Source organism: Lagenorhynchus albirostris, chromosome 9 (genome assembly GCF_949774975.1).
Source record: "Lagenorhynchus albirostris chromosome 9, mLagAlb1.1, whole genome shotgun sequence".
In the NCBI taxonomy this organism is placed as follows: domain Eukaryota; kingdom Metazoa; phylum Chordata; class Mammalia; order Artiodactyla; family Delphinidae; genus Lagenorhynchus; species Lagenorhynchus albirostris.
In genome coordinates, this window is record NC_083103.1 from 79,211,854 (window position 1) to 79,238,339 (window position 26,486).

At 35.7% G+C, this 26,486-nt stretch overlaps 1 protein-coding gene across 2 annotated transcripts in view; it reads left to right on the top strand.

The window, feature by feature from the left end:
- The window catches only part of DYNC2H1 (dynein cytoplasmic 2 heavy chain 1), a 372,064-nt gene that overhangs the window by 317,350 nt on the left and 28,228 nt on the right, over nucleotides 1-26,486 (top strand). For both annotated transcript variants that reach the window (XM_060157926.1, XM_060157925.1), the window contains 2 exons: nucleotides 10,146-10,235; nucleotides 20,544-20,653. In XM_060157926.1, coding sequence (XP_060013909.1) covers nucleotides 10,146-10,235; nucleotides 20,544-20,653 — 200 coding nt within the window. The remainder of the gene's footprint in view (nucleotides 1-10,145; nucleotides 10,236-20,543; nucleotides 20,654-26,486) is intronic.

Genomic DNA, 26,486 nt, shown 5'->3' on the forward strand with positions numbered 1-26,486 from the left:
GAATCAAAAAAGTATAAAAATGGATAGCCAAGTGTGATTTATCTTAAGAATACAAGTTTGAGTTAATAAAAAAAATTGATGTTATTTACCATTTTAATAACTAATTTTAAAAATCGTGATTATCTTTATAGAGACAGAAAAAGCATTTGACAAAATTCAGCATCCAGTCATGACAAAACCTTTCACTAAATTGGAATTTGAGGTGAACCTTCTTAACCAGATAAAGGTCACCTATGAAAAACCTATAGCTAACATAAGAGTAAAAGACTGAATGTTTTCCCCCTAAGATTGTTAATAAAACATTGAGGTCTCACCAGTTCTTTTCAGCATTATACTGATGGTCCTAGCTAGCACAAGTTAAGAAAAAGAAATAAAAGCCATACAAACTGGAAAGGAAGAAGGAAACCTATCTTTCTTTTTGTAGAGGATATAATGAACTATTCACAAGATCTTAAGAAATATAAAAGCTCTAAGGCTAGTAAGAGAGTTTAAGTTTAGCAAGCTTTTGGTAAACACATTAAAAATGATGTATATCCTGGAAACAAACTATTGAGTATTGAAATATAAAAGTACCATTTGTAATAATAGCAGAAAGATGATATATCGGGATAAAATTGACAAAAGATGTGTAAAACTTTTGTACATACTGAAAACTACAAAACATTGATGAGTGAAATTTAAAAAGACCTAAATAAATGGAAAGATGCAGTGAAAGTTGTACTGTGCTCACAGATCAGGAGACCCATTATTACTGTTAAGATGTTAGTCTTTTCCAGATTGATCCTGAGATTCAACACAGTCCTGATAAAAATCCTCTGTAGAATTTTTTTATAGTGATTGAGAATTCAATTTGAATAAAATGCAAAAGACCTAGTGTAGCCTAAACAGTTTTGAAAAAGAAGAGTAAAATGGAAGATCTTACTCTTCATGATTTCAAGACTTATTAAGATATTATAATCAAAGCAGTGTGGTAATGGTAGAAAGATAGGTATATAGCTCAATAGAACAGAATAAAGAGTTCAGAAATAGACCCACAGATATATGATCAATTAATTTTCACCAAATATACTGGGGCAATTAAATGGAGACAGGGAAATTTCTTTAACAAATGGTAGTAAAACAATCAAATAGCCAAAAGCCTAATAATAATAATAGTAATACATACACCTGTACCTCCAAACATATACAAAAATTATCCCCAAATTGATCACACTGTTATGAAAATTCAAAGTAAGCCACAGACTAGGGGAAAAGATTTGCAAGACATACCTCTAACCAAGGAATATATATCCAGAAATATTAAAAAGAAATCAATTCGAAAATGCAAAGACAAACATCCCAATTTTTAAAATGAGAAAAAAGATTTGAATAGACACTTTATCAAGAAAATATACATATATTTAATTATACCAACATGACATTGTCCTAAATGAGTTTATCACAGAAAACATTGCAGAAAGAATCCATAAATTCTTAAAATCTCAGAGAATGTAAAAACATATATTCGACATATGTTCAACATGTTGAACATTATTTTGAAATAAATTTCACAGAAGTAAATATACATTTAATCTGTTTTTATTAGATTTTATTAGATGGAAAAATTTATAGATCATTTTACATGCTGAACATATTTGATGATTAACTTATCATCTTTCCAAAAGCTTCATTATAAGTATTTTTAATACTTCCAGTTGTATGTGTATGCTATGCTGAGGATGCTATGAATCTGTTACATATTGGAAAGACAGATATTAAATAATACTTGTTTTAAAATGTACATACATTTTTAATAGCATTTATCATTCTCCACCAATAGCCATTTTCAATCATCAGATCCTTTCTCAAGGTGCCTTTAAAATTATTTTGGTATGCTGTACTACTCATCACAACAGCAATGTTTTACCAGTTATCTGGTTTGTTTATTTCCTTGCTTGACTCTTCAATTTTTTTGGTAATTCTGGGTTAATTTAGTTAAATTTTTGTGCTAATGAGGTCATGATTCAATCCCTAAATTGACCTCTTGGCTTCAAATTGTTATGTAAATTTGAATTTTTTAAATAACTATAGTGACCTTCAAATTTATCACCCAAACTATAGTTTTAAGAGTGAAAGGGACTCCTACCTGGATGGAACTCTGGGACAATAGGGATCATTAGGCAAATTGGATGTATGGACATCTTATTTATAACTCTATTTTTTTCAAAATGTGCAAGGATGGAGGAGGAGCTGGGATTTTTTTTAAAAAATTAGTAATTGGATGATATAATAAATAATATTCAGCAAACATTTATTGACCATCTACCATGGACTCTCTATACCATGCCAGGCCCTAGAGATAAGAATAATACATAGTACACGGTCTCTGTATTCAATGAGCTCAAAGTGGGTAACAAAAATATTATCAAGCACACAATGTTGACATAGACTCAAGAAGGAAACTGCTTTCTGGTTTTCCTTTCTCACATTTTTCCAATGAAGTTTTGTAATTGTGGCAATATACATATATCATAAAATTTATCATTTTAACCATTTTAAGTGTACAGTTCAGTAATGTTAAGTACAGTCACACTGTTGTGCAACCAGTCTCCAGAACTCTTTCCATTTTACAAAACTGAAACGCTACCCATTTAAACAACTTCCCATTCCCCCACCACCTAGCCCCCAGCAACCACCATTCTACTTTCTATCTCTATGAATTTGACTACTCTAGGTACCTCATATAAGTGGAATCAAGCAGCATTTGTCTTTTGGTGACTGGTTTGTATCACTAAGGATAATATCCTCAAGGTTCATCCATATGGTAGCATGTGTCAGTATTTCCCTTTTTTTTCAGTGCTGAATAATTTTCCATTGTATGTATATGCAGATGGTCCCCGACTTAAGGTGGTTTCTACTCTATGATGAGGCAAAAATGATATGTATTCAGTAGAAACCATACTTTGAATTTTGAAGTTTGATCTTTTCCCTGGCTAGCGATATGGGGTACCTTATGCTCAAAATGCTGGGCAGCACAGAGAGCTGCAGCTCTCAGTCAGCCACTCAATCATCAGGGTGAACAACTGATACACTGCAACCATTCTTTATCTATACAGCCATTCTGTTTTTCACTTTCAGCGCAGTATTCCATAAATTACTTGAGATATCCTACACTTTATTATAAAATAGTCTTTGTGTTAGATGATTTTGCCCAACCATAGGCTAATGTAAGTGTTCTGGGCACGTTTAAAATAGGCTAGCCTACGCTATGATGTTTGGTGGTTTAGGTATGTTAAATGCATTTTCAACTTGCAATATTTTCAACTTGCAATGGGTTTATCTGCACGTGGCCCCACTGTAAGTCGAGGAAGGTCTGTATCAGATTTTGTTTATCCATTCATCCATCAATGGATTGCTTCTACCTTTCCAGACGTTTTATAACTTAGTATAATCTCTTCATAAGTATTTTATAATTTTTTAATGGAAAACAGAAGTTACATGTCCTGCGAAAGCAAATAATATGATTCTCTTTAAAGGGAAGACACAAAATAAAAAGATTTTTAAAATAGGATTCATATTTTAAAAGAAAATAATTCAGTTAAATAAATATCTTGTATCTGAAAGTCCTTAGTTTGTTCTGGTGCTGTTTTATAGATTGTTTCTCTGTACTATTAAGAAAATTGAAATCTTTGGCTCTAAGTAAAGGTCTTAGTAAGATTAAATCAGAATGCATTCTAACTTTTATCACAAATTATCTTCTGAGTTATACTTTCTCTTCCAAATAGAAGAGAGGCTATTCTATTAGACTCTCTCTATATAGTAAGGGCTCTATTATTAGAGTGTTTTACTCTGCAGCTATCTTTATCCTTCTGAAATATAACTCTCTAATCATGTATATGTGTAAAATGGATTTTAGCTAATTTAATTAATTGTACAAATTTGTAACTTATGGCTAGTATAGGAGTTAGTGATAATTTGTAAACTGCCCATATGGGTTAATCACTTCATGTGAAATTGAAATTACAATGAACTATATATTTTTTTCCTTTTTCCTTTTCTTTAAAAAAAATGTAAACTGAATTCTGTTTTCCCACCTACAGTGAAATCCCAGTGCAACTTCTAGTGCTTGAAATAAATAGCAATTTCCATGCCGTCTCCCTGTGTCAGACACTGCAATAAGCTTGAGTCCGATGAAAGTCGATTCATTTCCAAAAACTATAATCCAGTGTTGGCTTAACTTCAGCAGTGTGCAGATACTGGATTACCAGTGTCTCACTCATGTGTGAGGATCAGCATGTCATTTTTATTAGTAGGATAGTGGTGTTTGTCAGTAGTATAGATAATTACGTTATTAAATGAAAAGGGAAAAGAGTTACTAACTGTGGTCCTTTTTTTTAAAGTTCATATAGTAAACATATTAAGGTTGCAGAGTGGAACTTAAAACATCCAAGATTATGTACTAGAATGTTTACTTGTGCAGGTCACTTAACCTTTCTCTACCTTAGTTTCTAAATGTTCGTAATGGGAGTAATAACTATCCATCTCAGAGGGTTGATGTGAAGTCTGAAGGGTTAATACAGGTGAAATGCTGAGAACAGTGCCTGCACATGCAAGTGCTGCACAAGTGTTTCTACAGTACCTTCCTAATTCACCTCTCTGACTGCAGTTTCATCACCCTAATGCTTGTTCTCCCTATTTCTACTAGGATAATCTTTCTAAAATCCAAATATGATTGTGTCACTTCCCTAGTTAAAGTGTAATTTAGTTTTATCATTGCTTTCCAGATTAAGCTCCTCAGTATAAACATTCAAAAGCTTCATGGTCTGACCATCAGCCCAGTTGTCTCATGTCTTTTTTATTAATGCCCCTTCCTTTTCTTACTGTCCTTCTTTACTTTACTGTAAGCTGTTTATCTTTTGAGACTCACCTCAAGCATTATCTCCACCAGAAAGCCTTTCCTGACTCTTGTCCTTAGGCACAGTTTGAATTTGGTGTACCTTACATCTGTGTTTCACGAGCACAGTGCTTGTCATTATCAGGGAACTTACTGTATTGTCTGTAGCTGTCTTCTTTTATTATTTATTTCACCCTCTAGTGCAAACTTCTGTGAACAGGGATTGTGTTATAACTTTGTATCCACAGGACCTAACAAATGATTGACAAATAGCAGCTATTTAACAGGTTATTGCTGAGTTGTCAGTTAATTAATTGATGCTTGAAAAAGAGTGAATTAGGAAATCTGCTTGTATCCTGTTTTGCTTTTATGACATCTTTCATGAAAAGCATGGGATAACAAAAAGTTTACATTTAGAGTTAGACCTGGGTTCAAGTTCTCTACCATTTAGATTAAAAAAAATAGTTTAGTTAAATAAACCTACTCTAAGCCTTAGTTTCCCCATAATTATAACTTTAATTCCCAATACATAATTGTCATGTTGAATTTTCACAAAACTAGCAGCAACCTTCTGCAAAAAATATGTGCTTGATTACATGTACTCCTCCTTCATCAAAATCACACACAAAATCATACACCTTCCCTCCTACCTCTTTGGAGCAGTTTCTCAGAACTATCTGAAATGCTGTCTCCCGGGCTATAGTCCTCATTTTGCCCCAAGTAAAACTTAATGCACAACTCTCACATTGTGCATTTTTTTTTCAGTTGACAAATCTCAAATGGTGTAATATAGAAATTACATTATAGAAATGTAAAATACGTTGGAGGCAGAATCAATGCTGACAGACTCTAGAGTTAGGTTATCTGGGTTCACATCTTGGACTTGCCATTTTCCAGCTCTGTGATTTTGGATATGCTGTTCTCTTTGTGTCTCCATTTTCTCCTCTGTGAAATGGAAATTACAATAGTACCTGCTTCTGGTACATATCCAAAACTCAGCACAGTTACTAACACATAAATGTTAGCTTAAAAAGTCCCCTCCAGTTATGTCTACCTTTGTCAAAATTCAACACAACTTTCAAAGCTTCACAGTACTTCCTTTACTAAGATTTCTTTGATTAAATCATTGTTTTCCTTTTAGCTCCAGAAACATGCTATATAAGTCATCCTTAAAACACCATCAGGGACATTAGCTGTGTATCTCCTTTACTGGTTTCTAATGCTCTTTAGGGTGAAGATTTTATTCCTCATAGTCTTCTATCATATCACTATCATTTCATATTACTTCGGTCATATCACATATCATGTTGTAATTCTCTACATAGGATTTAGTACTGTGTAGTCTTTTTCTTATAATATATTTAGAAATAAGTATATTGCCTTTATCCCCCAGTAAAATGTAAGCTCCATGATAGCCAGGACCTTATAATGCCTGCACATTATAGGCTCTCAGTAATTGCTGAATGGATGGACAATAAGGACTTGAATATGTATTGAATGAAAGTATTACATCTGACACTAATATTGATAGTTCTCTTAGTTAATCTATTGCTGTGTAATAAATTGCCCTAGAATTTAGTGACACAAAACAATGAAAAGTTATCACATTACAGTTTCTGTGAGTCGGGATCTGGGGGTAGCTTAGCTGGGTGTTCTGTCTTAGGGTCTCCCACAAGTCTGCAGTCACCAGGGCTGCAATTGCTGCAGCCTCTCAGAGCACTTATGGGATGGCTGTTGGCAGCCCTCAGGTCCTCACTTATTGTTGACTGGACATATCAGTTCCTTGCTAGACGGGCATCTACATAAAGCAACCCACAGTATGCAACTTTTTCACACAGAGTGAACAAGGAAGAGATGAAGAGAAAGTGAGCTAGACAGAAGTCACAATATTTGTACCCTACTCTCAGAAGTGGCTTCTCATCACTTTTGCCATATTCTTTCCTTAGAAGCAACTCCCTAAAACCAGTTCATGCTCAAGGTGAGGGAATTTCACAAGGATGGAGATGAATGCCAAGTGGCAGGGGTCACTGGGAGCACCTTAAAGGTTGCCTACCAGTAACTTACATTATGTAATTAAACACTATATAAAGGAGCTCTCTTTCTACAACAGGAAAAGCATAAAACTTAGAATGTGAAAACCTGACCTATCAGCTATCTATTACTACGTAATAAACTACCCTGAAACTTAATGGCTGAAAACAAGAACAATCATTTATTTAGCTCATGAGTGTGTGATTTGGGCAGGGTCTGGTGGGGAAGGCTTGTCTTTGCTTCGTGTGACACCAGCTGAGTCAGTTCAGCTTAGAACAGGAGGGTCTACTTAATGGACGCTCAGTCACGGGGCTGGCTAGGTGGTGCTGATTATTGGCTGGTAGTTTATCGGGACTAATGGCTAGAGGCCTTGGTTGCTCTCTAGATGTCTCCACATGGGCCTCTCTATATGTACTACTTGGCTTCTTCACAACATGGTATCTTGGTTCTAAAAGTGTATACCCCAAGAAAGAGGAAATGAAAGCTGTGAATTTGTTAAGACCTAGATCTGAAAACTGATAAAGCGTCACTTCTCCCTTATTCTATTGGTCAGGTTGTCAAGGTGTGGGGTGGACATAGACCTCAACTCTCAATGGGAAGAGTATCAAGTAATTTTGGGACCATGTTTTGAAGCTGCTGCAGTCTGCCCTTTGGGCACAAATTATTTGCATTTCTCCCACATGTAAAATGCAGTCATCTCCTTCCAAGTTTCCCGAAATGTCTCATTCCTTTACAGCCTCAGGCCGGATGTTGTCATCAAAATCAGGTGGAAGTATGGGTGAGGCTTCTTGGGTTTGGTTCTTCAAAAACAGTTTCTCAAGCATGGTTTTCAACTAAAGACCTATGATGTGCAGAGATAAGTTATTGTCCCCTACAAACCCAATATAAAATGGTAGGACAGGTAACTGCAATAGACATTCCCACTCAAAAAATGAGGAAATGGGAGGCTCACGTGTCCTTAGCAATTCTGAAATCTAAGCAAGCTTATGTTTTCAGTTCCTTTATTAGGATTCCATATTGTTCCCTGGGAATAATTATCCATGGCTCTTGGTTTTGCCCTCTGAGCTGTTGATTCTCGTCTCTTAATTATCCATACATTTCAATAAGATTTAGCCATGTTTGAAGCTGAGTGGTTTTCTCAACCTGCTTCCCACCCATAGGGATTCTGGGGTCCAAAGTTCTCTTTTAATTGTGCCCTCTTTTCCCCATTAATCCCAAACAGATGAAACTTACACCAGAACAGTATTCTAAGATTGTGAGTTTGCTTTGAATCTCATTGAGATTCACATTAGACAAAAACTATGGCCATAAATCTTGTGATAAGCCTTTTTCTCTACCTTAGGCTTCTTGTGTGTTGGCTGTGGGACAACACCCTTAAGATTCATTGAAGCCTTATTGTTTAACAGAAAGGATCTGCAAGGCATGCCCTTAAGGTCCCAAGAGTACTTTTGTCTGTCTGAGATTGTTTCCTCCCTTTCCTTTAAGTCCTCAAAGTCCCTTAGACCTCCACTATTCTCTTAGAAGCCCTTTATGTTTTCACTTACATTCTGTTGAAGGTTCTTGCAGCTTCAGCCCACCACTCAGTCTCAAATCTAGTGCCATATGTTTTAGGTTTTTGTTAAGGTAGAACCCTGCTTCTGGATACCAAAGAACTGTATCAGTTAAGTCTTGCTGTATAACAAATCCCACCAAAACTTAGCAGGTTAAAACATAATAATTTTTAAAAAATCATTTTATTTTAAGCTTACAGAGCTGAAATTTGGGTAGACCTTGGTAGAGAAAGCTTGTCTCTTCCACTCCGCTCACTCATGTGGCTGGCAAGTCAGTGCTGCCTGAGAGCTGGGAGCCTCAGTTCATCTCCACATGGGCCTCTCCAAAAATTGGACTTCACAATATGTTGGATGGGTTCCAAGATCAAGAGTCACAGAAGACAGGAAATACAAGCAACCAATTTCTTAAGACCTGGACCTGGAAACTGGAACCACATCACTTCTGCTATATTCACAGGACACTTATTTAAGAAGAAGAGCAGACTTCAAGTCTCCACAGAATTGTCAAAGGATTTAGGGATCATGTTTTAAAGTCATCACACCTGTTTCAGTTCACAGCATAGCTCCAGCACTTAGCTACCATATTCCTAAGAAGGCTTACTTCATTCACCTAGAGTAATTGAACTAGATGTTTTCTAAGGTCTTTTTTTCACTGTAAGGTTTGTTATCTTACAATTTCCATTTTCCATACATTGTTGATATACTCTAGCCTGGAGTAGTTTCTCAGCTATGTAATCAGACAGTGTTTTGGGTTAAGAAATTGATGCTCTCTCCTTATTATTCCACTGGAGAAAAATAAATATTAAGTTTGAATGATAGTTACATAATATTTGAAAAATCCAGAAAACTCTCACAGAAAAGGAATATTATAATGAATGTATTAATGGAGAATGTCAGTTAAAAGAAGGTCAGATATTAAAAAGGTAACTTTTTTAGAAAGGTTTTATTTATTTCTTTAATTTAGAGTATTTTCTGTTTTATTCTCTTTTTGTCATATATCTGGTGTGGTTTGGGAGATAAAATTTCTGTAATTCTGTAGGGACACAAGACTAGTTGTTTTTTGTCTTTACTACTTATAAAATAAATTTGTGAAATTTAATTTGATTTCATTACATATTTCAAGAAAACATGGTTTGCTACTTTCTATATACTGGTTTATGTTCATTTGTTTATTCTTTCAAGAATTTTTACTTAAAAATATTTTCTTTTAGAGAAACAGGTCAATTCATTCTGATCTATTTATCATTCAATTTTAATGAGATAAGATCAAAGAAAAGACATATCTTTTTAAAAAGTTTTTTTATTAATTTTTTTATAGAGTATGGTTGCTTTACAATGTTGTGTTCGCCTCCACTGCACAACAAAATGAATCAGCCATACACACATACAGATATCCCCTCCCTTTTGGACTTCCTTCCCATTTAGTTTACCACAGTGCATTAGGTAGAGTTCCCTGTGCTATACAGTATGCTCCCATCAGTTGTCTATTTTATACATACACTGGGATTGACACATATACATTATTGATATTATGTATAAAATAGAAAAAAGACATATCTTAATGAAATGAATTCATGATACACATAATGTGAATTATGCCAAAATAGTTTCCCCATCACACTAATGTTAAAAGATCTTTTATATGTAATATTGTATATGTAAACTTAATTTTGATCCTTTTAAAATTGCAGTGTCCTCTCACATGGCAAAGCAAGTGGGAAGGTCCAGAAGATCCTTTACAATACCTTAGAGGTCTTGTAGCTCGTGCCCTTGCAATACAGGTAAGATGAAATTATTTAGTAATTGTATGACTGTATGACGATTGTACTATAAACTCTCATATTGTTAACCATTCTGCTAGCAACTAGTGAAAATATTATGATTTTGTTCATAGAGCACCCATTATTCCTTTCTTATTCTGTCATCTGTGATTTTACCTAGCACTCTTAAAAAAAAGACAAAACAAAAAGACTGTGTTCTCTCTGTGTAGTGTGGCTTTTCATAATTTTTGAGAATTTAGAGAAAAATCTACAATTTTAATATAGATGGATCATATAGATGGTAACTGAAACTTATTCATAACTGTGACTAATTTGCTTTAGGGTATGTCCCCCCTACAGGGAGCTGCTTTTTTCTGTTTTGTTTTTTTCCAAATTGATCAAGTTTTTTCAGAGTGGCCCAGTCAGGTAAATGAAGGAAAATTGAACAGAATAAGGAACGATATAGACGGAGAAAGACAAGGTGATTATTTTTTTTTAAGGAATAGCAAATGTTATAGGTCAGTTGGTGCACGCAATGTACCACTTTTCCTGTATGGTTTTGCACTGTCTTACTGCCTTCTTCCTCTGCTTGTTACACTGCTTTCACAAATAACATTCTTTGTCATATCAGCTTATTAGGAGTAACTTGATCAGTGTCTTTCTAGATACAGCAATCCTCATTCATTTTTTTTTTTTAGTAGTGCACATACCTGTCCACATCTTTAATTTTTCCCTTAGCAGAACACCCTGCTTTTTACCTTACAGAGAAAATTCAAGCTATGAAATATGACCACTTGAAAATGCCTACCCTTCCCTCCCACCTACAAATTTGTCTAAACCCACCCTCATCATCTTTGTTCTAATACAAAAGTAGTTGACCTTCTGCTGTTGAAGCCTCATCCGTAGAGCTGTATACTTGATTTCATCTCCTCTCATCTCTTTAGACACTTCCTCTAGGGGGGCCTTGCCTTGTGTAATTTCATCTTTTCCTCTCTTCTTACTCTATGCTGCCAGTCTGCCAATGGTACTCCTTTGAAGGGGCCAGAACTCATCTGAATGTTTATTTGGCTTCCAGTATAATCAACCTCTCAGTTGTAGGATTATTGAAGAAGAAACTACTGGATCTGAAAATGAGTTTAAAATTAGCAGGTAGAGAAGAACAAGGCAGAGACTCGGGTTTACCCATCTTCCTATCTACTGTGTATATGTCCAGATATAATCTATCAGTAAATGCCAGAAAAATGGAGGGAAGGAAGGATAGAGAAGTCAGAAGAGGAAGGACAAATAGTCCATCGGTGCTCTTAGAAAAATACAGAAATGCTCTGAAGTCCTTGGTATGTTATAATTGCATGGCTGTGATAATTTATCACTTAATGTATGTATCAGTATTATTTGCATTAGATTATTTTATAAAGGGCAGAAACTTTATTTGCTGCCAATGGGTAGCTTTTATTACACTATACGTGTAAGTATGCTTAATAATTATGCTTTGTGCATATAATAAATATATTATTGATACTGAAATTAATATCATTTAAAGCAGTTTTACATAAATTATTACAATTTTCTGGCATGATTATTCATACTGAGTATATTGTATACTGATCATCAAAACTGAAAACTTTTTCACTGTGTGATTTTCTAAAAAGCTTTATAGGCATTTAGCCTTAATTATAATGATAAAATATCCTTTTAACCTTCAGGATAATTTTCAGGCTTGACCATAGTTTATCTTATCTTTCTACCTAGGGAATATGCAATAATTCATCATTTATGTCACCACTTAAGGATATATTTTTATTGTTTTCCTGCCTTAATATTTTTTTTCACTTATGAATGTACAGATATCTGCTTCCCTAAGATAACCTTTAGTGTTTGGCATTCACTTTCCATCTAGTCAAGGGTCTGCCAGGTCCTTTGATTTCATACATGCCTTTTATGTTTCACAGATAAGTAACCAGAGCAACTTACAAAGTTTAGAGGAACAGCGTGGCTACTTAGGTGGGGAAGAAAGGGCTGAGAATATTGGGAGGGCAGGGAGAATTAGAAGTACTATTTTCAGAGATCTGAGAAAATGGCAGCTTTTGGTTATTTATGAAAGTGTAATGATCAGACTGATTCCAAATAGGTACACAGCAGGTTGAGCCCAGTTCCAGCCATGGTTTAAAATCCCAGAGCCTTTCATTTAGGGCATAACATATAGGAAACAGAACAAGCTACTGAGAGTATTACACATAGTGCCTGATCAATACAGGGGTTTTGTGCAAATAAGGTGAGAGTGACTGGGTCAAGATGGCATTCATTTATTTAGTCAGTCAAACATATTATAAGCAACAACTTTATGCTAAGCTCTGAGTGAAGTACTGGAGATAAAATGATTAGTCAATTGATACAGTTTCTGCCTCACAGAATTTAAATTTCTTACATTCATTCATTTAGCAATTAAAAATTCTATCTTGGTGCCATGCACTGTGCTGAGGTTGCTGAATATAGAATGGTAAACAAAATAGATATACATTGTGTCCCAAGGAACTGTCCTTACAATTTATCAGAAAAAATAGACAACCGAATAAACAGCAACAGTAAGAGTGACAAAGGAAGTCTAGTACTATGGGAGCAAATAGCAAGAGTACCTAACCTACATGGGAACAGGGAAGTGATGCTTAAGCTGAAAGCTTAGTAGGAATAGACCAAGCGAGGACAAGAGGAAAGACTGTGCCAGACAAGAGGAAAGACTGTGCCAGACAAGAGGAAGGTCAGAGTCAAGAGTAAGCCATGCACTTTTAATAACTAAAAGCAGAGCATAGAGCGCAAGGAGGGGTGTTCAGAGATTAGGCTGGTGGAGCAGGAAAGGCCATGTTATGATAATGTATTAAGGGATTATATTTGATCATAAGGGCAAAAGGGAACACTGTGGGATATTAAGGAGAGAAATCAGATTATGATTATATTTGATCATAAGGGCAAAAGGGAACACTGTGGGATATTAAGGAGAGAAATCAGATTATGTTTTAGAGGATCATTTTTCAATATGGAGAGAGTCTTACTCTACTGGGTGACATGGGTTTGAGACTGTCCTCTCAATGCTGGTGATTTAGAGAGAGCCAGAGAACCCTTAGGTACCCAAGCAGTCTCAGCCAAAGAGAGTCTTGCAGTCATTTATCCTATGGTCTCTAAGATCCTTTAGGGCAAGGACTTTTAAAAAAATAATAATTCCACTGTATTTCTAATACGTAGCATACTGCCTTCTGAATAAATGAATGAACAAATGAATGGACTAGATATATAAATATAATATAATATATATAACATATTATTTCCTATTGAGACCCTAGAATTATTTTCCTGACTTCGAGTTTTTCTGCTCTTTCTTCAGAAATAACATCTTCTGAGAGTTTCTTTGGTTCCTGATTTCCACTGTTTGTTTCCCCTTTGGCCTGCAGAATAGCCTCTACAGAAGTTCTCCCTAGTATAGTCTGATTTTTCTGTGTTGATCATTTTAAATTCCAGCATGTTCTCTACCCAGTTCATAAATCTGTGGGGTCAGCATTTGCCTTTTTCCCTCTGTCTTCATATTTTCAACTTCTCACAGTTGGACCCCTTGACTCTATGCCTGCAATTTCTGTTCCAACCTAGCTCATGAGTTGATTCTGTTTAAGGATATAAGACCTTCATATCGAGTACCCAGTTAGGCTTGGGTGTACTAAACAGACCCAGTATTCTGCACATGTTTAATGGGCTCCTGAATGTCTCATTTTACTTCTACTGCTAACCAAACTTGGGGTGCCATGTGTCATTGGCAAGCTTTCATGCCCATTTTTTAGGACTGAGCTTCTCAGTAGGTTCTTTCTTTCATTTTAAAATTTATAGTGACTTCTTGAACTCTACACAATTTTTTTGGCCTAACTCGAGCCAGTGGCTGGTACACTCATATACTACCAAATCCTGCCACCCATCATTCTTATGATGGAATCTTGTTTATATCAACTGTTAAGGTCCTTGAAATCTGGGGAGATTTAAGCAATAAAAAGAATTAGTTATTATTGTTGTTATTATTATTAATAAATGCCATTCAGCGTGACATATAAACTATCCTTAGAGTTTATCAGGAAAGACAACAAATAAGCCACAACAATCAAAATGATAAAGGAAGTGCAGTACTCTAGGAATAAATAGCAGAAGTACTACAACCTAGAAGCACTTAATGCTATCTCCATTCCTGTAATGGCCTGAATTAAGTCTGAATTAGGCCTCATTTGGGCACTGTGTGGTATAGTAGACTATACCAAAGTACCTTTTCTATCAGCAGACGCTAATGTTATGTTGCTTCCTTCCATCCCCTCCCACTGTGGAACGCTGGGAAGCATATTTTTCCCTAGTATAGGCATCAGCCCCTTCACTCTTATGTTTTTCTGAGATTCTTTTTAGGTGCTGCTTCCTATTTTTTGTTCAAATATTCAGGCACACAGTTTCTCGCATGTCTGCAAAGATGCTTGTTGTTAGCCACATAGATTGCTTTAACTTTTTCACTTTGCATTTTACTTCTATGGCCCACTTCAAGAAAACTAATTCTTCACTGAAAAAAAATATCTGTGAGCCTCTAGCTCTTATTTCTTCCCCTTTAACCCTAATTATCACTAATACATCAGACTGGCATTTCTAGATCTAGAAATGTGGCTCGTTACACCCTTTTTGGGTTCATCTAAATAGCTCTTCTCACTTCCCTAGCAGTAAAATGTACTAGTGACCTATATTTGAGCTTCAGATCACTTTCTTTTCTTTCAGTGCACCACTTCAAACATATACTCAAACTTTTTGAATGATCAAATGAAGGATAGAAAGAAAAATGAATATTTATAAGAACTGAGCATATTTTGGATCTCAGACATACATGTGCTTTAGACACAATCTAGTAATATTTATAATATATGAGGTACATATTTTTATTTCCATTTTTAAAGATGCGAAAAGTAAAACCCCATATTCAAGAATAGTTTACAAAATGTGTATGATAAATGATAGAACTCACACTCAAATTCCCTTTCTATAATAATATCTCAGAGTTTTTGATATCTATCAGCAACATTTTAAAAAGATGTTTCTACCCCTTGAAACCTTTTTATAAGTTGGCCTCAAGGTCACCACACACTTCTGTTTTTTTATCTGTCTATTTCTCTGGCTTTTCTATTCCCTCATCTCTAATTGGATTCCCTAGAGCACAGTCCTCTGTCCTTTTCTATCTGTACTCCACCCATAGTGATCTCATGCCTATGAATCCCATCTAAACTTTTATTATTCTCAGATTTATAGCTCCAGCCCAGTATTCTCCCCTAACTCTGGTGTATACTCAGTATTTTCACTTGGATGTTTAATAAACATCTCAAACTTAACATATTCAAAACTGAACTCCTGCCCTTTACTGAAAAACTTGTGCTACCCGCAGTCTTTCCCGCAAAAGTAAATGACATCTCCACCTTTCTTGAGGCATAGGCACAAGGTCTTGGAATCATTGTTAACTCTTCTCTCATATACTGCATCCATTCAATCAGAAAAATTACCTTGGTTGTACGTTCAAAATATATTCTGAGACACCTCTCACCACTTTCACTGCTACTACCTTGATTGAAGTCATTATTGGTGCAGCTGCCACCTGACTAGTCCTGCTTCCACCCTGGTCTCCTTTCTGGTCAGTTCTCAACCCAGCAGTCTAAATATTCTGGTTAAAGCATCAGATTATATCACTCCTCTCTTGGAAATTTCCCCACGGTTTCTCGTCTCATCCAGAGTAACAAAATCCTTATAGCAACCTACAAGATCTGGCCCGTTTACCTCTCTGATTTCCTCTCCTACTTTTTGCTTCCTAATTTATTCTGTTCCAGCCATACTGGTCTCCTTGCTTTTCAATGAACAGCCTGGCACACTCCCTCAAAGGGACTTTATTCTTCCTGTTTCCTCTACCTGGAATGCTCTCCCTCAGATATCTGCAAGGAAGTTTCTTTTTTCCTTGTTTCTTCTTCTTTTTTTTTTTCAAGGAAAGAAGTTTCTTTATCCCTTCAGGACCATCCTATTTCAATTGTAACCCTCCTCTTCCTTGATACTTTACATCCTGTTTCCCTTTTAAATTTTTTTCCATAGCCTATATCTCCACCTAATAGTGTATATATTTTACTTGTTTGTTTGTTTTCTCTGTATTCCTCCACTAAAATGGAAGCTTGATAAGGGCAGAGATTTTTGTCTGTTTACTGCTCTATCCAAGCATGTAGAACAGTGGCTTACACAAGTAGGTTTTTCAATAAATATCTGTTGAATAAATGAATGATTCAGTCAATCTTAGGGTTATTCTCAAGCAAACTGACATAAATCTCTTTCATGCTTCCCAATCATCATGATTCATACACCTGCTGAGATGTATTTTTGTAGTACCCATGAGATATTTCTGAGATTTTAGCTTCTATTTAAATCTACCCAATGAACACTATTGTTCAACTTTATACTCTGTTCCACCATCTAACATTTGAAGGCTTGTTTCATTTTCTCTTAAGATCTTGAACTTTAAAAGTAATTTTATTAAAATTACATTGTTTACTTTTCTTTCATTTTCTGAGGTGTCTTAATCAATTTTGCAAGGTTCTGCAATACTTTGCATTCCTGAGAAGGGAATCTCTTTTTTCCCCCTAACTCAGTAACTTTCACAGTCATTACTGCAATGTTTTACACATACTGGGTACTCCGTAAAAATATTCATAGGAAAACTTACATAAACAAAATTGAAAAAATAGTCTGTATGTGGTCAAAAACCTCCAGCATCCCTATTTTCATGTACTATACTCAGCTAGAAGAGCTACCTTACGGGTATTTTTTATTCATATTCTTTAATTTATTCATCATTTGGTGAATGTTTATTGAATTTTTATTATGTGCCATTCATTGCTCTGCCAATAAGAATCTCTGCATTTAGTGGAGATATATAATAAATAAATACATTAAATTAGAATTGCATAGAAAAATACATCTTTGCCAAAATCCTGAGATTTAAGATTAACATACAGTCAAACTTTAAATTGGATTATCACCATTATAGAATGAACTTAGGGTATAGTATATCTGAAATTTTATCCAATAAAATATAGCTATTACTATAGCAGTAGAATTACAGAATTTTAGGCGTCAGATTTTGTACAGAGACAATAATTTCTCAATACTGTCAGCTGATTACTTCTGCCTATAGTCAACTCTCTTGCACATTTGGAATACTAAACAGTAGTCTATGATGATTGGCAGTTTTATAGAAGCAATCCTATAAACCATGCTATTTGTACTGCTTGCAGAAGATAAATCTTGGGTCTAGAAATGTGACAATATAGCAACATAATTGGCTTTCAAGATAACAAAATCTTCTCTGAATTTTTATGTGCATCTCAGCGTTTATCACATGCATACCAATTTCAGCAGCTACCTGGAGTATCACAGTAAGGGGATCTTTACAGCAGAAAACATGCAGAGAATTTAAACTCTTAAGACAAGTTTGGTTTTTTGAAGAACTGGCAGGTTCTAGCAAACAAATTACTTTCCCTGAAAGTAACCGGTGATTGTTAGTAACATTTGCTATGTTGGTACCCTTATTTTCAAAACACTGTTTCAAGGCTTTCCTTGCTTTATACAGCCATTTTTACCACTTAAAGTATTCTATTACATCTGGTATGAACATAGTTTATTAGTATAAAACAAGACAATTGAAAAATGTCTTTTATGTCATATAGTTTTATCTTTGGTTAAAGAAGAATGAAAGTAGTTGACAATTTTTCTGCTATAGTCAATAAGTCTGTCCTATCAAATACTGTTATTATTTCTGAAAACCCAATGGAAAGTTATGAACAAAACATGTGTACCTTTGATTCCTAAATCAGTCATAGTCCTCACCACTATTCCATTGTCAATGATAAGTGCATGCTGATTTTCCATTCTATAATGTATCTTCTATCAGGTTCACTTTGTTGTTAGCTATATGCAGCTGGAAAACTCTTCACAAGCAAGAAAAGCGGCGATTGGTTTCATTGTTAATTTACACATTGTCACACTTTAAAAGGACTTTAAGATATATACGCTTATCTAATTGTCTATTGCACATAATATTAAAGTAGAATATTTAATATTACTACCAATAATATTAACTTGTTTGTGAATAGTAAAAATAGTTTAGGAAAATATATTTCAGTAACATGTTTTCTAGGAAGAACCTTGAACATAAGGTCTATAGCTTAAAGAAATCTCAAAACTCCTCATACTTCATGTCCTGAAAATGATTGTTAATCTATATTAATGATTTTGTCAGGCTTTTTTTTAACCGCCACAAATTCGAAACCTCAATGAAAAATTGTTCCTAAATAAATATTCCTTTTAATGTCTATTGTTTTGAAATTGTAAAAGTGAGAAAATAAATATTTGATGTATCTAATTTTTCTTTATTTCTTTCTTTTCTGTATTTTTAAAAATTGTTTATGCCTAGATTGAAGATGATTTATATTGGATTTTTTTGTAAATGATATTAGGACCTTGTTTCTCCTTGAGAAAATTCAAGATGGCAAAGCTAATATTTCATTGTTACTTCATTCTCACAAGATAGAAAGTATTCCCAACTAGAACTTGAAGGACTCATGTTAAATAAAACTAAGTAACCTACAATTAAATTTTGTTCTTAATAATAATTTTATTTAGTGTTGCAAATGCAAGTATGTCAAACAATTTTACAAAGGTCTGAATTTCAAGATAACCAAATATGTATATTATTCTTCATACTAGTTAAATTTTTATTAATATTTCTTGACTAAAATGCTTCCAACATTTTTCCTTACACTTGTCTAGCTATTGTAGTCTCTCAATATTTGTAATAATTATCAATTTCTCTATTTATTGAACTCTAGAGTTCTTAATTTTCTTATATAAAATTAACAGTTTTCACGATTATTTTTAAAACTTTACTCTTGCAATAATAAACTCTCATTTATAGTTTAGAGCAAGAGAATTTCATCCTATAGAGCACATAGGGAGTTATTTTCACTCCAAGTGGCATGTAAAATGCCCATTTGTATGTGATAGTAAATAATCTAATATTTTAAATAAATCTAAATGTCATACCTTGTTGGCATTTGCAACATTGTTACACTTATTAGATAGGGTAGTAACATCTGTGCTTATACACATATTTATATTATTCATTTCTGGGAATGTCAGGACATTTTTAAAGTAAGCATCTATTTATTGGGCCTGCCAGAAGGTGAAGGCAAATAGTAGATCTTGATGAAATATTGAAGCTGAACTGAACTTTATATCTAATAAATATCAGTATGCTGTAGAGAAAATTGATGTAGATTAAAGGAATTAGAAAGTTCATGGGTTGAAAAGGGTGACACTTCAGCATGAGTGGTCCGGTAAGGCCACTTAGGAGGTGATATTTAAACAGAGACTTGAATGAAGTAAGAAAGCAAATCATGAACATATCTGAGGGAAAAACAGATGTAGGCAGGGAACAGGCTAACTAGTTAAGAGGTTATTGCAGTAATCCAAGTGATAATATGGTGGTGTTATGGATTAGGGTGGTGGATGTGGAAATGAAGAAGTGCTAAGATTTTTATATCAGACCTGTGAATTTGGCTGTGGGACATGGGAGAGATGTAAAAAATAATTTCAAGGTTTTGGCCTGAGCAATCAATTGAATTTCTCACTGAGCTGAAGGATTCTGGTGATAAAGAAGATTTCCTAGAGAAGAGGAAGGTGGTCTTGCAAATGTAGAATTCTGATTTGAACATGTTTAGATAACTGTTAAACATCATGGTGGAAATGTCAGAAAAGTAAGTGACAGGAAACAGGTAGGAAGGAGTAGCAGATACAATATTGGGAATCATAAGCATACTGGTCTTTAAAACTATAGGATTGACCAAGTAATGGTCCTGAGTACACCCCAATATTGGGAATTCCAGGAAAGGAGGAGGAGTCAATGATGGACACCAAGAAGTTATAGTCAGGAAGACAGAAGAAAGACTGCGAGACTGTAGTGATTGAGAAGCCAAGAGAAGAAAGTGTTTTAAGAAGGTCAAAGTGTTTTAAAAAGGTCAAATACTATAGATGAAATTAGACAATGTTTTTTTGTTATGAAGTGGCACAGATAAATATCAATAGGATAATAGCTGGTGAGAAGAAGGACCAAGAGAGGGTATTTTTTGGTTTGGTTTGGTTTTTAGTGGGAACTATTTCACCATATCTGTATCCAATGTTTATCTTTCAAGTTTGCAAAGTTTTTAAATGTGTGTTCGTGTATCTCCCTCCTCCTAGAACTGGGTAGAGAGAGCTGAAAACCAGACTCTTCTCTCCGATACACTTGACCTATCAGAACTCTTCCACCCAGACACATTTCTCAATGCGCTTCGCCAGGAAACTGCAAGGTAAATAGAATGAAATACTTATTTGTCTGAGAGGGTAATTATACTTTGATTTGTTCACTTCTGATCACATTCCCTTGATTGTCAAGAAATAAATTTATTGTTGAATCCAGATAGTTGTATTATTTCTTAATACTTGACGTTTAATAACAGTAAACTTCTAGTTTAGAGAACACTGCTTTCAATTATGATGTGTTTATATTAGAATTGAAAAAGGCAAAACAATTTTTAAAATTTTGGTCATTTATTTATATAGACCTATTGTGTCCAATATGGTAGGCAGAAGTCAAATGATGCTATTTAAATTTAAATGATTTATTCCTGATATTAGTGGATATGGTTTCAGTTTTTCACCATTCAGAATGATGTTGGCTGAGGGTTTGTCATATGTGGCCTGTATTATGTTGAGGTAAGTTCCCTCTGTGCCTACTTTCTGGAGAGACTTTATCATAAATGGGTGTTGAATTTTGTCGAAAGCTTTTTCTGCATCTGTTGAGATGATCGTATGTTTTTTCTCCTTCAATTTGTTAATATGGTGTATCACATTGATTGATTTGCGTATATTGAAGAATCCTTGCATTCCTGGGATAAACCCCACTTGATCATGGTGTATGATCCTTTTAATGTGCTGCTGGATTCTGTTTGCTAGTATTTTGTTGAGGATTTTTGCATCTATGTTCATCAGTGATATTGGCCTGTAGTTGTCTTTTTTTGTGACATCTGTCTGGTTTTGGTATCAGGGCCTCATAGAATAAGATTAGGAGTGTTCCTCTCTTTGCTATATTTTGGAAGAGTTTGAGAAGGATAGTATTCACCTGTAAAGCCATCTGGTCCTGGTCTTTTCTTTGTTGGAAAATTAATCACAGTTTGTTGGAAGATTTTTAACACAGTTTCAATTTCAGTGCTTGTGATTGGTCCATTTATATTTTCTATTTCTTCCTGGTTCAGTCTCAGAAGGTTGTGCTTTTCAAAGAATTTGCCCATTTCTTCCAGTTGTCCATTTTACTAGTATATAATTGCTTGTAATAATCTCTCATGATCCTTTGTATTTCTGCAGTGTCAGTTGTTACTTCTTTTTCATTTCTAATTCTATTGATTTGAGTCTTCTCCCTTTTTTTCTTGAAGAGTCTGGCTAATGGTTTATTAATTTTATTTATCTTCGTAAAGAACCAGCTTTTAGTTTTATTGATCTTTGCTATCGTTTCCTTCACTGTTTACGGATGATGTGATACTTACTATACATAGAGAATCCTAAAGATGCTACCAGAAAACTACTACAGCTAATCAATGAATTTGGTAAAGTAGCAGGAAACAAAATTAATGCACAGGAATCTGTTGCATTCCTATACACTAATGATGAAAAATCTGAAAGAGAAATTAAGGAAAAACTCCCATTTACCACTGCAACAAAAAGAATAAAATACCTAGGAATAAACCTACCTAAGGAGACAAAAGACCTGTATGCAGAAAACTATAAGACACTGATGAAAGAAATTAAAGATGATACAAACAGATGGAGAGCTATACCATATACTTGGATTGGAAGAATCAACATTGTGAAAATGACTATACTAGCCAAAGCAATCTACAGATTCAATGCAATCCCTATCAACCTACCACTGGCACTTTTCACAGAACTAGAACAAAAAAATTCACAATTAGTATGGAAACATAAAAGACCCTGAATAGCCAAAGCAATCTTGAGAAAGAAAAACAGAGCTGGAGGAATCAGGCTCCCTGACCTCAGACTATACTACAAAAGCTACAGTAATCAAGACAGTATGGTACTGGCAAAAAAACAGACATGTAGATCAATGGAACAAATAGAAAGCCCAGAGATAAACCCACTCATATGGTCACCTTATCTTTGATAAAGGAGGCAAGAATATACGATGGAGCAATGACACTCTCTTCAATAAGTGGTGCTGGGAAAACTGGACAGCCACATGTGAAAAATGAAATTAGAACACTCCCTAACACCACACAAAAATAAACTCAGATGGATTAAAGACCTAAATGTAAGGCCAGACACGATAAAACTCTTAGAGGAAAACATAGGCAGAGCACTCTATGACATAAATCACAGCAAGATCCTTTTTGACCCACCTCCTAGAGAAGTGGAAATAAAAACAAAAATAAACAAATGGGACCTAATGAAACTTCAAAGCTTTTGCACAGTAGAGGAAACCATAAACAAGACGAAAAGCCAACCCTCAAAATGAGAGAAACTATTTGCAAACGTAGCAACTAACAAAGGATTAATCTCCAAATATACAACTCATGCAGCTCAATATCAAAAGAAAAACCCAATCCAAAAATGGGCAGAAGACCTAAATAGACATTTCTCCAGAGAAGATATACAGATTGCCAACAGACACGTGTAAGGATGCTCAACATCACTAATCATTAGGGAAATGCAAATCAAAACTAAAGTGAGGTATTGCCTCACAGCAGTCAGAATGGCCATCATCAAAAATCTACAAACAATAAATGCTGGAGAGGGTGTGGAGAAAAGGGAACCCTCTTGCACTGTTGATGGGAATGTAAATTGATGCAGCCACTATGGAGAACCGTATGGAGGTTCCTTGAAAACTAAAAATAGAACTACCATACAACCCAGCAATCCCACTACTGGGCATATACCCTGAGGAAACCATAATTCAAAAAGAGTCATGTACCACACTGTTCATTGCAGCTGTATTTACAATAGCCAAAACATGGAAGCAACCTAAGTGTCCATTGACAGATGAATGGATAAAGAAGATGTGGCACATATTACAATGGAATATTACTCAGCCATAAAAAAAAACGAAATTGAGTTGTTTGTAGTAAGGTGGATGGACCTAGAGACTGTCATACAGAATGAAGTAAGTCAGAAAGAGAAAAACAAATACCATATGCTAAGGCATATATATGGAATCTAAAAAAAATAGTTCTGAAGAACCTAGGGGCACAACTAAAATAAAGTCACAGACATAGAGAATGGACTTGAGGACACAGGGATGGGGAAGGGTAAGCTGGGATGAAGTGAAAGAGTGGCATGGACATATATATACTACCAAATTTAAAATAGCTAGTGGGAAGCAGCCTCATAGCACAGGGAGATCAGCTCCCTGCTTTGTGACCACCTAGAGGGGTGGGATAGGGAGGGTGGGAGGGAGACGCAAGAGGTAGGGGATATGGGGATATATGTATACATATAGCTGATTCACTTTGTTATACAGCAGCAACTAACACAACATTGTAATGCAATTGTACTCCAATGAAGATGTAAAAAAGAAATTAAATGATTTAAAGTTAAAATGGATTAAGGAGACTAGATGGTTGCATAAGAGGATGTGACCCTCATCTTCTCCCCTGAACAAATCCGAAATACATCTACAGGAGGAGCATTTCTTAGTGAAAACTAACTGGAACTGGTAGAAGGACTCCTTTAAAACCGAGGCTGTAAGAAAAATACACATGTAATCAGGTAGGAAGGGAAGAAAAGCAATCAAATCAGGACCTGTGCCCCAGAGAGGGGACTCAGAGGAAAAGGGTGATTATATGGGCAGACCCTAGCCCTGGGGAGTGAGTGGGTCAAGCCACAGACTAGGCTTCCCAGTCCTGGGGTCCTACATGGAGGAAATAAGCCCCCTCACTGGTTGGAGGAACACTGTGACAAATAGAAGGGCTGGGAGAATCCTGGGCTCCATTCAAGAGGAGTGTGTGTGCACTGGCTAGCCTCTGGGGCAAGGTGGAGAGAGGTCTGCTCTAGTGGCTGCTGAGTTTCCCGTGACTGCCTCATCATACACCCCAGACTGAGCTAAGCAAAAGCTCTGGCCCCTCTTAGTCCATGCCACAGTATGGCACTGGATCTGGGGTGGCCAGGACCAGGGAAAAGACTTGACTTTGGGATGCAGAGGTGATTTAGTCCCAGGGTGGACCCTGGGTGGGCTGTGGTGGCCATTGTTGGCACTTACTCAAGTGGTGCCCTAGAAGCAGTCCAGAGGGCAGCCACTGTACACCACAGCTCAACCCACCACCTTGCCCCAGTATACACAGAGAAACCACAGAGGCCCTGCCTCCCCTTTGGGGCACAGAGGAGGTTGGAGATAGTGATCAGTTGTGAGAGACAAAGAGGTCTTGCCCCCACGGCAGGGAAGAGAGGTCTGCTCTAGTGGCTGCCTGTTTTCCTCCAACCACCTCATCATGTGCCTCAGCTCAAGCTAAGCAAATGGTTGGACCCCACTTAGTCCATGCCACAGCACAGCCCTTGATCTGGGGCGGCTGCGACCAGGGAAAAGACTCAACCACAGATGAGCAGAACCACAGATGCCTGCACAGACAGCACATTGGACTGCTGTATGCACATGAACCTCACTTGATTCAGCACTCCCCTCCTGGGACAAAATTCCTGGTGTGGGGAGTGGGGAAAACCCACACTTAAAGGAAATGGAGCCAGTTCGAGCCTGACACACAGGTCTTCTTCTGCAGCAACATGGGATCAGACCCCGACCCTGGGAGGGCAGTGATGGTTACTGACCAGAGAAGAAGCCTTGCCTCACACCCCAGGCCAGCTCTGTCTCCAGCCCCACCACTTACCAAGGCGATAGCTGCCAGCACACTCTGAGGAAAGACATGACTGGCATCCACATCAAATCCAGCTCTCCCACCAAAGGCATTGAACATATGTAGTCAGCATAGAGACACTCAAACATAAGAACACCCCTTTAAGATGCAATAGGTAACTGTTTCACCTAAATTCATAGAGGCAGAGAAAGTTAAGTCTAAAAAAATGAAAAGGCAGAGGAACTACTCTCAATTGAAAGATCAAGAGAAAAAATAAATAATGAAAGAGAAATAAACAATTTATCAGATAAAGAGTTAGACACATTGGTAGTGAAAATGTTACTTGAATTAGGAAAAAGAATTGATCTAAAAAATGAACATGTTCTCAAGGAACTAGAAAATATAAAGATCCAGTCAAAAATAAATAATTTAATAGCTGAAATAACACATTAGAAGGAATGAATAGCAGACTAAGTGATATAGAAGAATGCATAAGTGATCTGGAAGACAGAATAATGGAAATCATCCAATCAGAGCACCAGGAGAAAAAAAAAAATTTTTTTTTTAAAGCAATCTAAGAAACATGTCTGATAACATTAAGTGTCCCAACTTTCGCATTTTAGTGGTTCCAGAAAGAGACGAGAGAGAGAAGGAGAGTGAAAATGTATTTGAGGAAATTGTGTCTGAAAACTTCAGAAACCTGAAGAAGGAAATAGATATCTAGGTACAGGAAGTACAGAGGGTCTCAAACAAGATGAACCCAAACAGACCCACACCAAGATATATCATAATTAAAATGGAAAAATTTTTAAATAGAGAATTCTAAAGGCAGCAAGAAAAAAATAGAGAGCCATACACAAGGGAATCCCCATAAGGCTATCAACTGATTTCTCTGCAGAAACATTGCAGGCCAGAAAGGATATATTTAAAATCCTGAAAAGGAAACACCTGCAAGCTAGGATACTCTACCCAATAAAATTATCATTTAGAATAGAAAAAGAGATAAAGAATTTCTCAGACAAGCAAAAACTAAAAGAATTCATCAATACTAAACCTACCCTAAAAGAACTGTTGAAGGATCTCTAAATGGAAAATAAGTAAGAATCTATAGGAATGGAAAATCGCAGTAGGAAAGATAAATATATAGTAAATGTTGAAGATCACTTAAATAAGTCAGTACATAGGTTAAAAGACAAAAAGTGTAAAAGCAACTATAACTACAACAAACAGCTAAGGGATAAACATGAAGATGTAAAATATGACACAAAAAACAAAAATGTCGGGG